Source organism: Cicer arietinum, chromosome 3, assembly GCF_000331145.2.
Source record: "Cicer arietinum cultivar CDC Frontier isolate Library 1 chromosome 3, Cicar.CDCFrontier_v2.0, whole genome shotgun sequence".
Classification (NCBI taxonomy): domain Eukaryota; kingdom Viridiplantae; phylum Streptophyta; class Magnoliopsida; order Fabales; family Fabaceae; genus Cicer; species Cicer arietinum.
This window is the reverse complement of record NC_021162.2, coordinates 57,119,629-57,132,105: the sequence shown is the minus strand read 5'-3', so window position 1 is coordinate 57,132,105 and position 12,477 is coordinate 57,119,629. Positions and strand designations below refer to the sequence as shown.

General features: G+C 29.8%; 2 protein-coding genes across 3 annotated transcripts; one reads left to right on the top strand and one right to left on the bottom strand.

Annotated features, from left to right (window-relative positions):
- Positions 1 to 834: 834 nt before the first annotated feature.
- Positions 835 to 5,151, top strand: LOC101510339 (E3 ubiquitin-protein ligase AIRP2-like). Its single transcript, XM_004492377.4, has 6 exons — positions 835 to 978; positions 1,100 to 1,240; positions 2,687 to 2,837; positions 2,994 to 3,060; positions 3,545 to 3,779; positions 4,835 to 5,151. Exons 2-6 carry the CDS (start codon positions 1,122 to 1,124, stop codon positions 5,049 to 5,051), a joined length of 789 nt encoding a protein of 262 aa, XP_004492434.1. The 5' UTR covers positions 835 to 978; positions 1,100 to 1,121; the 3' UTR covers positions 5,052 to 5,151.
- Positions 5,152 to 7,627: 2,476 nt separating this feature from the next.
- On the bottom strand, positions 7,628 to 10,604 carry LOC101509802 (high mobility group B protein 1). Of its 2 annotated transcripts, none has more exons than XM_004492375.3 (8): positions 10,465 to 10,604; positions 9,654 to 9,741; positions 9,281 to 9,412; positions 9,146 to 9,203; positions 9,008 to 9,052; positions 8,249 to 8,326; positions 8,077 to 8,157; positions 7,628 to 7,931 (listed from the first exon to the last, which is right to left on the bottom strand). In XM_004492375.3, exons 2-8 carry the CDS (start codon positions 9,713 to 9,715, stop codon positions 7,866 to 7,868), a joined length of 522 nt encoding a protein of 173 aa, XP_004492432.1. In that variant the 5' UTR covers positions 9,716 to 9,741; positions 10,465 to 10,604; the 3' UTR covers positions 7,628 to 7,865. The 2 variants fall into 2 exon arrangements, with proteins under 2 accessions (XP_004492432.1, XP_004492431.1); XM_004492374.4 differs by having other exon boundaries at positions 9,654 to 9,726.
- Between the last annotated feature and the right edge of the window lie 1,873 nt (positions 10,605 to 12,477).

The window sequence follows — 12,477 nt, the reverse complement described above, 5'->3', positions numbered from 1 at the left end:
TTAAAATGTATATATTCATCCTAACATATTCTTTTAATATCTTTAAGATTTTTTTTTGTCAAAATATGTTGATATATTAAATGTGAATAAGAGTCTCACATTTAATAAAAAAAATAGATATTAAACATAGAATATCTATGAACTTGATGTGTCAGAGTTTTTAGTGAATATTTGATATTTAATTCAATTGTTTTAATTAACTCAATGTAATAATCTCATAACACCCTCGTGACCCAACAAGACATTCTCTAAAAATCTCAATTCATTACACCCTTTACACTATTATGATAAAATACCAGCAAAATTTATACGCACTAATGTAGAGAAAATGACACCAAAATCTGAACTTGCATTTTAACTTATCAAATATTTATATGAATAGTAGTTACGTAACATATATTTTGATGAGATTTTTTGTATTTTTATTCATAGAAATATAAAATATATTTCATGAGGAAAAAACTCTTAATAATCCTAAACTTTGATTTATTATTATATATATTATTTAAATAAACACAAATTTTATCCATATCAATCATCATGCGTATAATGAATAGTTATATCATAAATAAAAAAAATACACTAGAGTACAGAGTCTAATATATTATAATACAAAATGAAGTGATTAATTAATTGCAAGAGCAGATGAAAAGAAGCGAGAATTAGTCGTGAGTAGAAACAACGATAACGGAGAAAGTAACGAAACAAATCTTGCATGAGTAGAGAAAAAAGGTAGTGGCATTTTGGTAATTGACAAGAACAAAAACTGATACTGTGTGACAAGTGTAATTATATAAGTACAAAACGAATGAGTTACGTGTAGTTCAAGTGAATACCCAACACATTCTTGCGTTGCGTTGTTGCGTGCGTTAATCTCAATTCACTCTCTCTCTCTCTCTCTCTACATCTCATACACTTGCTCAATTTTCTACTTTGGTTTGGTACCATGATGTTGTTGTTTACGATGCTCTTTCGCAGGTAAAAAAACGTGGTACTTGTTTTTTTTTGTTTGGTTAATTTATTTCTTATAAGATTAAATTTAATTAATTAATTAATTTGGTTACTATAGATTAATGGGTTTTTTAATTAAATGCTACAGTTTTTGTGTGAGATTTTTATGAATGGGGTTTGTTATCAAAAGAAGGAAGAAAGAAGAAAAGGGATTAAAAGGAGAGATGCGAAAGTCTTTCAAGGATTCTCTTAAAGCTCTTGAAGCTGATATCCATTTTGCCAATACACTGTAATCATTCATTCATCTCTTTCATATCTTAACCATTTTTTTATTGTTATGAATATTGAATTATGTGATTTTTGGATACTACCTAAATATCACATATTTTATTTATTATATGGTTTTGAACTCCATGTTGTTTTATTTTATCTTAGTTTGTGTGTTTTGTTGGTGTCATTGTCATTTTAGGAATGTTATGATTTTTCTTTTTATTTTTTAATTAATTTCCTTATTGTTAAAGATGATGCAAGAGATTAAGAGAGTGGTGAATTTTCTGCTTGAGAAGTTGAGGTGAGGACTTAATTGTAGAAGGCAAAATAGGAAATTAAGTATCTAAGAGTGCTTTGATGAGATTTTTCGAGTGTTTTTCAGCTTAACTAGAGGTCTTAGGTTCAAATCCATCCCTGTGAGTGCAAAAGCATTAAAAAAATTGAGGGAGACATTTGCTGCCCAGTGTGGTCCTACTTTGATCGAGTGATTAGTCTCTGCAGTTGTCGAAGGATACCCGGTTTACACAGAGAAACTAGGAAATTAAGTTGAATAAAGGAAAGGGGGGATGGATTAATCAATATTTCATACTCTAGTTAAAGCTGATAGCTGAGGTTTATATGTTTAATGTGGAATATGGATCAAAAGGAGGGGGGAAAAAGGAATTCTTTGGCATGATCTTCTATAGTTTTTTTTTCCTAATCTATTGAACCTCTTTTTGACATGTTTTATTTTGTTTCTTCCATTTTAATGGAGATCAGGCACTCCAATTCTTTGGTGTTTTCCCATAATGTCGTAGGAGGGGTGCCTCAGTTTACACAATTTTGCATCCTTTCTTTGTAAAGAAGACCCTAATCAAGTTAACTAGAGTACAACTTTTTATGATTATTTTGAATGGTGGTCGGTGGTTTTATACGAAACCGACTGATTTGTATTCCCTGCATTCACGCAATTCTGACTTTGGATTTTGGACCCATTTTACCAAGTTGGAATTTGGACCGAGCGGTTTTGATCTGACGGTTCAATTTGCATTACTGCGTCAAATATGTCCATGATTCACTGAAATGACTCCGGATTGGAAACTGAAAGACCTTTTCCATTTCTCTTTATATTTAATAAATGAAATTTGCATTTTTTTGAATGAGATTGTTGAAAAACATAGCAGAATACTAGGCTACTAGGCCAATATATGAGAATGTTACAAAAGAAAAAGGATGAGTATAATAAATTTTCTATCACTCCTAATTAATTTCCAATTTTATTTGTATCTTGATATTCCAAGATCTAACCTTTAATTTTTTGTTTGAACACTAGCACACCAACTTGAAAAAGAGAAGCTTTTATGTGCCAACTTTAAATGCTTATCTCTGAAATTTTAGTGCACCTTTTCTTCAATGTTACAATATTGAAATTCTCTACCAAATATAATTAAAAAAGTTATTGTCTTAACGATTCTTTTTGAATCAGAGCTTCGGATTATCCAAGTGATCAGGACGGAGCCTGCCTTCAAATGAGATTGTCCTATAGCTCGGCTGCCCAATTCCTTCTTTTTTTTGTTCAGTGGACTGACTGTCACCTTGCTGGAGCCTTAGGATTGCTTAAAATTCTTATATACAAGGTGCTTTCCCTTCCTCTTTACTTTGTGTTTCATATTAGAAAATTGCTTTCAAACATACAATCAATTATCATATACGATAGTGCAGAACATGAACGACATTATTGTTTTGTTGTCATGCTAGTGAATGATGTACATGTTATGTTGGGTTTGTCACAGGCCTATAAGGATGGGAAGACAACCATGTCTATTTATGAAAGAAAAGCCAGTTTGAAGGAGTTTTATGGTAAGTGTTAAGTGTTACCAAGAGTCGGTTTGGTAAATTTCTCAACAAGTACTTATGGAAAAAGATATAGACCCTATTTGGATAAACAACTTAATGAAGTGCTTAAAGTATAAGTGCTTATTTGTAAGCTATTTTAATAACAAAAGATAAAATAAAGTCAAATTATTTTCATCTAAGTTATAAGTTGTTTTCATAAGCGATCTTGGAGAGCTTATGAAAGTAAGCTGTAAACAACTTCTCCATAAATACCTATAAGCTTATAGTGATTTTTTTCTCTAAGTGAAGAATCATAGTAATATTAATCAAGTTTCCACAAGTTAGAAGCTAATCCAAACTAAGAAGTGAAAAATCATATTAATAAAAAGCTGTTAGCCGCCGCTTAAATCTATATCATGTGATAAGCTTCATTAGTTTCACCATTTTTTAAGAAAAGTGTTTCACAATCCAAATGTGATTATTACATTTACAAAATGTATATTAACAGGTGTGATCTTTCCCTCTTTATTGCAACTTCAGAGAGGAATCACTGATGTTGACGATAGGAAACAAAAACATCTGTGTGCTACTAGGTACAAGCCTAAAGATTTAATAATCAAAGGAAAAAGCTATGAAATCGACATAGAAAGAGAAGAAGAATGCGGTATTTGCATGGAGATGAACAGCATGGTTGTACTGCCAAGTTGCAATCATTCAATGTGTATGAAATGCTACCGCGACTGGTGAGTTAATTATGACTACCTTTCTTTTTTGTGAAGATAACTTCTAATGATAATAAATCATTTAGCATTTTGTTATAATGTCAGAGGTAGATTCTAAATGATTTTGCATTTTGTAGTCCTATTGCTCAACAAGTTTTTCATCTATCTCGACGGAAGAAAAGTAATTCATCCTCCTGAAACATGTTTAAGTGACCAGAAATATAAGACCACTGATATTTTTTTTAAAGACATTAGATATTTATTTTCTCGGAAAAGTTCAAATTGAGTAAAGGGCCTGGAAGAAAACCAAACCGAACTGAACCGTTACAGCATTCGGTAAAACCGAATCAAACTGTTAATTGTTTGTCCCGAAATCAAAATGGTATAAAGATTCAATGTACCGTTTCATTATTTCTTAACTGAAACTACTTTTAAAAAAAACTAAAAATCAAACCAAACTAAATTTTAAGATTCTTTAAAAAACTAACAACCAAACTGCACCACAAAGAACTGAACTGTTTAAGTTCATTCATGAACTATTCAGTATTCATCACAGTTCGGATTTTTTTGTGCAATTCAGTTCGGTTCAGTTTGTTTTTTTGGACAACCTTAATGACAAAGCCTAAAGCTAAGTGAGGCCTTAGATTGAACAAATTATGGGAGGAAACTTCATATATATACAATTTTTGTTAGGTATCAAAATTAGGTGAGACCATGTAGAGTACTAATTGGAGTTGGGTAGAGGTCTAAAGCAAGGGCTTTAGTGGCCTTGACAAGTTTTTTTTTATAGACAAATATTAGTTGTTAGTATGTCATGTTAGTAGTCAGAATTTAAACTCAAACCCTCTCTCTCAAACTGCTTCGAGCGTCTAAGCTCAATCACTTAACTATGCCTCATTGCCTTGGGGTCCGACCTCAATATTGTTTTTAGTTAATTTGAAAGAAAGTAGTTGTTTGTATCAGCTAGCATATTTGTTATTTATATTCCTTTCTGGCTGGACTCTATGGAATTTAGATATATCTTACTATGGCTTCTTCAATTTCAAGAGTTCTCTTTTTTTCTTCTGTTTGCTTAGGCATGCAAGATCTCAATCATGCCCTTTCTGTCGGGACAGTCTTAAAAGAGTAAACTCTGGTGACCTTTGGATCTACATGAACAGCAATGAAATGGATGATCTTGATTCAATCAACAAGGAGAATTTGAAAAGACTATTTTTGTATATAGAAAAGTTGCCTCTTGTTGCTAGACCTTATATTCACATCATATCATCACAACTTCTTGTTGCCTCTTAGTGGAAAGCTTATTCAAACTTATATTTGTAAATACATGTTTCAATGTCATTACATTCCCTTGATATATACTCATTTAATTTCATTGGAATTAAATTTAAGAGTTCATAGTCCAAAATTTTTCTTTGCTCATAAAAGCAGTAAGTAACATTGCATTTGTGTTTTGATTTGTTGAGTACACAGTAATATAATTAAATATAGTTAGGGGTGATATTTTTCATATCCCTAATAATATCATTTTTAACTATATATCTCCTATTTTTATTTTCCGAATTCTCTCAACTCTTCCTCTCCATATTTTTTCCAATTTTTTCTGAGATTTACGAAATATCTATCGTATTCCGTAAAATCCGTCTGATCCCTTAAGTAAGGTCGTAAAATCCGTCTGATCCCTTAAGGAAGGTCTAAGGTTCGAATTTTACGGTTGACAAAAATGTAGTTGAAAACAGAGATTCTACTAAAAGTGGTAAGTCGGTTCTTTGTTAAAGATTAGTCCTCGGTAAAGTTGGTAGATATTTTATGTTACCAAAAAATTTAAATTTAAATTTATAAAAAAGTTTTTATAAAAATGAGCATTTTAATTTCATATGATAATAAAAGTGCTGTTCATCTACATGTAAATTTAAATTGAGGAGGCAAGGAAACTGATTAACATAGCTGTTGTAGTGGAGGCAAGGACAAGAAGGACTTGAGTGGCATCACAAAGCATTCAAAAGGAAAGACCCCTCATGCAATTATAGGGTGGTCACTTCTCTAGCTAGCTCTCAATTATTTTGTTATTTCAGAATACATTGCCCCTTATATAATTGGTCATGGATGAAATGAAGGAATTTTGTTCCAGTAAAAAAACATCTGACAAGGAGATATATTTCTTTTGCTAAATATATTAATGCGAAAACTGGAGCAGCAAATTTCACCCATGTTACAAGTTTCTTCTAGAAAAATCTTAATTAAATATGGTCTAACATATATTCTCCTTTATATGGTAGATTTTATATTTAATTTCTTTTAGTCAAAAAGAATATTTAATTTTTTCTATAAATATAAACGCATAAACAGTTTTGGTAGATTTAATAAAATGTGCTTTGAATTATTTTCCTTAACGTTATTGTGCTCTTGTTTGCAATTTTGTTTCAAAATCTCTTCTTCGAGTGATTGTTCTCCATCGCTTTGATACTCTCATTTGAACCTTATTATTTAAGAGAAGGTGTTCGTGGTGGATTGTGACTAATCAATTCTTGTTGTTTCGTCATTTTTTCTATATCACTCTATTTGACTTGAGCAACGCTTCTGAAAACCCTAAAAAGAATCCCCTCACGGTGCAATAATGAATACCACTACATCTCCAGATTTCAGATTTGTTCCATCTCATATTTGAATCGAGGTGAACATTTGTTGTCCAGATTTCATATCTCATTACGTCTCATATGTTTTAATCGAGGTAAATGTTTTGTATTTTCTCTCTTGCTTCTTCTCAATTTAGACTTTGATTCTTTGTTTTGAAATTTGGAATAGATGAAATATAATGTGTGCACCAATTGCATTTAACCTATTAGAATTATCATTTAATTCGTATTTTTTTTATAAAAAAAAGTATGTGGTATTCAATCAATAAAATTAAAGGAAAAAAAACTAGAGTAGTAAATTTATGCATTCTACATTTATCAATAACAAATTTTTATTAAACGTGTTATTTGTGCAAAGTATCCATTAACTTTGTAGATGATTAGTTTCTTCGAAAACCATAATTTTTTCAAAACCTTGCATAAAGAGTATTGATAACAAGTTTCAATGTGATAAACATCAAAATTATAATTATTATCAGCATAAAAAGATCATTGATAAAAAATTAAAAATAAATACAATGCAAGATGCAAATGTTATGCCAACTGCAGTTCTTCGGATAGTTCCATTATAATTTTATTATTGCCCAAGAACACAGTAACACACTTGTCTCATTGAGCGTATTATTTTAATTTTTAAACAAATTAGCAAAACAGAAATAAACATGACCAAAGGCAACCCCAATATTATGGCAACAAAAGATGTCAAACCAAATTATCATGTAAAAATCAAATTTCGCTACACTTTAAGAACTAGAGAGAGATAAAAATGTAAAATATTCAAACTAAGTTTCATAGATTATAGATACAAAGACTCTATTTAGTGCAAAAGAGCTAGTAAACAGTGAATGAGTTTATAACAAATAACAGATAAATTATGTAATAGCATATAAACTAGTAGAATGAATTTGAAGTATTTTGTAAAATTAACAATTGAAGTGACCGATAAATATAAAATGGCATAAAAAATACTATTGATAATATTTAAAAAAAATACTATTGATAATATTTTTAAAAATTCTATTGATGGTAAAAACAAGAGAAAATATTATATACTTATATACTCAATCGCTACTTGATGTATAATCTAATAAAATATATACTAAAAAAAAACTATCATCAAACAGCTCTACTTTGACCATGCAAACTAGTTATCCACTATAAGCAACGATTTAGCCTCGTCAAACCAAGCAAAAATATGCAGGTGACTCAACTACATAAAATTATCCAAAAGCATTGATAAAAAAGAAATTTATATTACTTCAGCCAACACATTTGAGGCAGCAGTGCACAAAGGAGAATTTAAGTACAATAACTAACAACTGAGGGAAGCTGGCAAAATATCATACCAGCAAGACAAGACAGATATTCAACCAACACAAATATCCAAAAGTATCCTAATATGCAGAGACAAACTATATAATAGCCTCCCTCCACCAATGAAACATCATATCTTAATTTATACACACCAATCTCAATCATCATCTTCCTCATCATCATCGTCGTCCTCATCATCATCATCCTCGTCTTGGTGGTCATCCTGTACAACGAGGAAAGATGGTAAAAAAATAACACAAGGTAAACCATTATGGAGGCAGTAGAATATGAACCATTTAGACAGGTTTTGGCCTGAGTTTAATTAATCTTTACAAAATTGACCTAGAAGAAGAAAAAACTTAGACTACCTCTGCACTTGCTTCATCTTCATTATTAACTTCGGATTTGGATTTGTCAGATTCCTCCTCCTCATCATCCGCTGAACTTGCCTAGTAACATTATAGAAAAGTGAAGCGTATAAATAAGACAGTCAAAGCACACAAACAACAGAACTAGAAGCACAGAGCACGTGATGCTTACCTTGTTGTTATAAGCATTCAGAAGTTTTTCATACTCAACTTTCCTTTTTGCAGCCTTGGCTTCATATGGAGCTTTTTCCTATACATTCAAAATGAAAAGAGTTAGAATAAGACAGAATAAATCCCCTCTTCAATATAATGAGGTCAATACACATATGTTAATACAGTGAAATTCAATATAAGTAGTAATTTCACAGCTAACAAATTGTTTCTACCTACAAAAATACTATTTAAATTTAGGTTAAAATATGCATTTGATCACTACAAATATACTTTTTAGGTCCCTGTAAAAATATTTTTTGTTTTTCGTCCTTGCAAATATACCATATTTTGTTTTTTTTTTTGTCCTTGTTGTTTTATTCTAGTCTTAGCCAAATTTGTTCATTTTGAAATGATCCCTGTATAATGTGTGTAATATTTGTTTCAGTCCTTATGCAGCTCGTATTGGAAAGACTAAATTCAAATATTCTACATATTTCACATGGACCAATTCTAATATCAACAAATTTTGCAGAGACTAAAACAAAACAACAAAGAACAAAAGCAAAATATATTATATTTGCAATGATGAAAAACAAAAAAAAAAAATAGTTTTACAGGAATTAAAATAAAAAATAAAAAATAAAAGTATGTTTGCGGTGACCAAATGCATATTTAAACTTTAAATTTATCTTTAAGAGCATCAAAAGACATTATGAGGAGTAGAATATCTAAAAAGATTAAAGTTCCGCCACTATGTATCAGAGATAGAATTGCTTACGGCCTTAGTCAAGGATTTCCATTTTTCTCCTCCAGCCTTTCCAACCTTCAATCAAAAGTACACAATAGAATTGTTAGCTGCATATTCAAAAAGGATACATCACCATACACCATGACCCAATTTAACATGTAAACTTACAGCTGATACGGCCTTCACAGTAGGATTTTCTGCCTTAAAAGTCTTTCTGAACTCCTCACTGTGAAAGAATGGACAGATAAGTCAGATAATTTTCAAAAGGCTATAAAAGAAAAGGGAGAAAACAGAGATACAAACAGGAAGACAAAGAAAGCGCTCGGAGGTCTTTTCGGTTTGTTGGGATCTTTTTTGGCCTTCTTCTCCTTCTTAGTAGGCTTTGGTGCGCTGCTCTTCTCCGGTTTATAAGCAGCCTTTCGCTTTCCTACCTTTCTGTAAACAACAGATATACATATATGTTCCATCACTACATTATGTCCGTTTCCCCCATCATCTATAATCAGATATCAATAGCACTTTTATATTTAGTTAAGTTAATCACAAGAAAACCAACACCCGAATGGACAATGACATATAAAGTCATATGAAAAAATACTTTGTATTACGATATTAGATTATTAGTTAACATATTAGTTAGCAACATAGCATAAAGTGTGTTGATAGATAAACTAACCGGTCATCAACTGGTTTCAATACGTCCCTTGAAGTCCTTCCTGTTCCCTTTCCCTTTGTCATCGTCTAAGCTCCTGTAACAAGACAATCTAAAGTTGAAAAATCAAAGGAATTATCAAATTCCAAATCATGAAATAGAGCAGATTAATAAAACAGAAAAATATTCCCAATCCATCATACAAGATCCTCTAAAAAAAATTGGGATAAATGCCCACCAAGTGTCACATATCCACCTAGATATCCAAAAGCCACCACCAATATCAATTTCACAAGTGTTATGTAGTCAGAATCAGGGTTTCAAAATAAAGTCAGCAATCACAATTTAGGTTGTAAAATCAAGGTTTTTGATGTCTCTACGACCTCAATTCAAACGTGTGATTGATGTCACATCAACCGTATTTGAATTAGATTCTCTATTCAACTAACCATGACTGCAATTTAAAACCTTGTTCACATCACAACTCATACACACAATCACACACACCTTTTCAGATGAATTTCACTTGAAATTTCATATATCATAATATTGAGGAAATAATCATTAGGTATAATAATCATCAACAACATGAACAAACATCACACAACCCTCAATTCATTCAGCATATTTTCCTTTAACATCAATTTTTAACACTACACTTAACAACTCCATGTTACATGTTACCAAACACACATAAAACCTAGTTTTAAATTATTTGTTCCAACAAACTCATCACTATTAAAAAAAACATAAGCCAGACACAAAAAACAAAACAAAAAAAAAAAACAAAAGAGAAATTGAAGCAAAGAAAAATAGGAGAAATAAGGTTGGTTACCTTAGAAATTGATGAAGGAAAGAGCGGAGAGAGGATCTTCAACAAGCGAAGCAGAACCGAAGACAAGAACTAGAAAGCAGAGAATCCAAGCTACTAAGGTTACAAAGAGGGTTTCAAGTACAGCCAAATATGACCGGAACAGCCGGTAAGGTTTTTTAGTGACTTTTGACGCGGAGGTGAGTCAACCCATATCCATAATGAGTGGATTTTACCTGCAATAGCCGGTTGTCGTTTGAGGAAGATATTCTCATCAATGATTATTATTAATTACTAATTATTGAGGTATACTCGCTCCGTTTTGATCGTTTTAATATTTTTATTTTTATAACTGCTCTAAAACGTGCGAGTTTTTTTTTAAGTAAAAAAAAAACAATGAGTCTTTTTTTGGTCAATAAAAAGAAAACAATGAGTTATGACTATCAACCAGTGTTTCAAAAATTCAACATTTTATAATTTATTTTTTAAGATACAAAATTACTTTTTATTTTTTATATAAATTAATTTTAAGAGACTAATTATAGTAGAGCACCCGTATTGATGCAATACTCATAAAAATAATTCATATAGATACAATTACAAGTAAAAGTAATTAATCATAGCGGTTAAGTTCGCTGAATTTTCTTGATGAAATTAACAAAATAATTAATTATATTTTTCAAACTATAAAAAAAATTTGTGTGGGAACTTGTTTCATTGAATAATATTGAGTATAATAACATTTATTAGAGTGAAATTAGTTATACTTTTTACTCCGTAAAAGTATATATAATCTTTAAATTAAAATTCATAATTTGTAAAATAAACAATAATAAAGGTAACAATTTCATATAAACATACAGCAATGATTCATTAATCTATGAAGAAAAACTTGAGTCAAAAAAATAAAAAAAGACTTTAAATCCTTAAAGTTTTGGAAAGGAATACGATTAACATGTAAGAAACTTCTAGGAAAAGAAAATCATACGAAGAGATTATTTAATTATGAGAAACTTGTTCCGATAACAAAAAAGAAACTTGTTATTATTTGAATAGATATATAAAGAAATTCGTTTGTGGTGTGGTGTTTATATTTGATTTTACTCTTTAATTAGATATAATCGATTTAGAAGGGTAGAATTATTCTGGAAAAACCAAAAATATTATAAATACTACTCTGATAATGACATACAAAATATATAATTAATTGAAATATATTAATAAATTGGATTGTATTATACTAAAAAAACTAAATCAATTAAATGATTTATAAATTGCAATACATATTTAAAATAAATTAATTAATCAAATTTTTTAAATTTAATTAAGATTTCTTTTCTTAGAAAAATTTTGAAATTATTTTTTCTCGAAAAAAAATATAGAAATGTTATTTTTCAAAAAAATAAATAAATTTAATTTTTATTGGAAAATTTTTGAGAAAATATTTTTCTGAAAATTTTTTATTTTTTGATTTTGAAAAATAATTGAAACATTTTTATGAAAATTGTTTTTATCAATAAATTTTTTATTTTTTTTGTAACAAAAATAAAATTCAAAAGAATTTAAAAATTCTTTCCTCGAAGAACTTGTTTGAAATTGAGTTTAACTTAAAACTTGTTCAAAATATTAAACTGATTTATATCATAAATCAGTTTTCAAACCGATTTAGAATTGCACCGAACTTAATTCGAAAGTGATTTTTAAAAACTGAACCAAACTATTAATATAGTACAGTGTAGTTTTTGCACCCTGAACACTCCTAATTCTAGTACAATAATATCCAGAAAGTTGGAAACTGTACCCCCCAATTTATATTTTCCGAAAAAGTAAGTTTTGCTCACAAAATATGTTTATCGGAAATTTCAGGAGGAACCAAATTTCTGGTAGTCATTTTTAATACCGGAAATTTCGTTTAATAAATTTCCAAGTGTTTCTTCCGGAAATTTGAAATTTTCGATAGTTGTTTTTCAATACCAGAAATTTCAAATATCCGATTGAAACTCTCAGAAATTTCAGAAACGAAATTTTCAATATTGA

Bases quoted from the DNA above. Each gene is read 5' to 3' on its own strand.
- LOC101509802 (XM_004492375.3), bottom strand. From the start codon at position 9,715: ATGACAAAGGGAAAGGGAACAGGAAGGACTTCAAGGGACGTATTGAAA. The intron at 9,053-9,145 runs GTAAGTTTACAT...TTTTGATTGAAG, and splicing joins CTGTGAAGGCCGTATCAGCT to GTTGGAAAGGCTGGAGGAGA. The intron at 8,327-9,007 runs GTAAGCAATTCT...TTGAATGTATAG, and splicing joins GGAAATCCTTGACTAAGGCC to GAAAAAGCTCCATATGAAGC.
- LOC101510339 (XM_004492377.4), top strand. From the start codon at position 1,122: ATGGGGTTTGTTATCAAAAGAAGGAAGAAAGAAGAAAAGGGATTAAAA. The intron at 2,838-2,993 runs GTGCTTTCCCTT...GGTTTGTCACAG, and splicing joins TTAAAATTCTTATATACAAG to GCCTATAAGGATGGGAAGAC. The intron at 3,061-3,544 runs GTAAGTGTTAAG...GTATATTAACAG, and splicing joins CAGTTTGAAGGAGTTTTATG to GTGTGATCTTTCCCTCTTTA.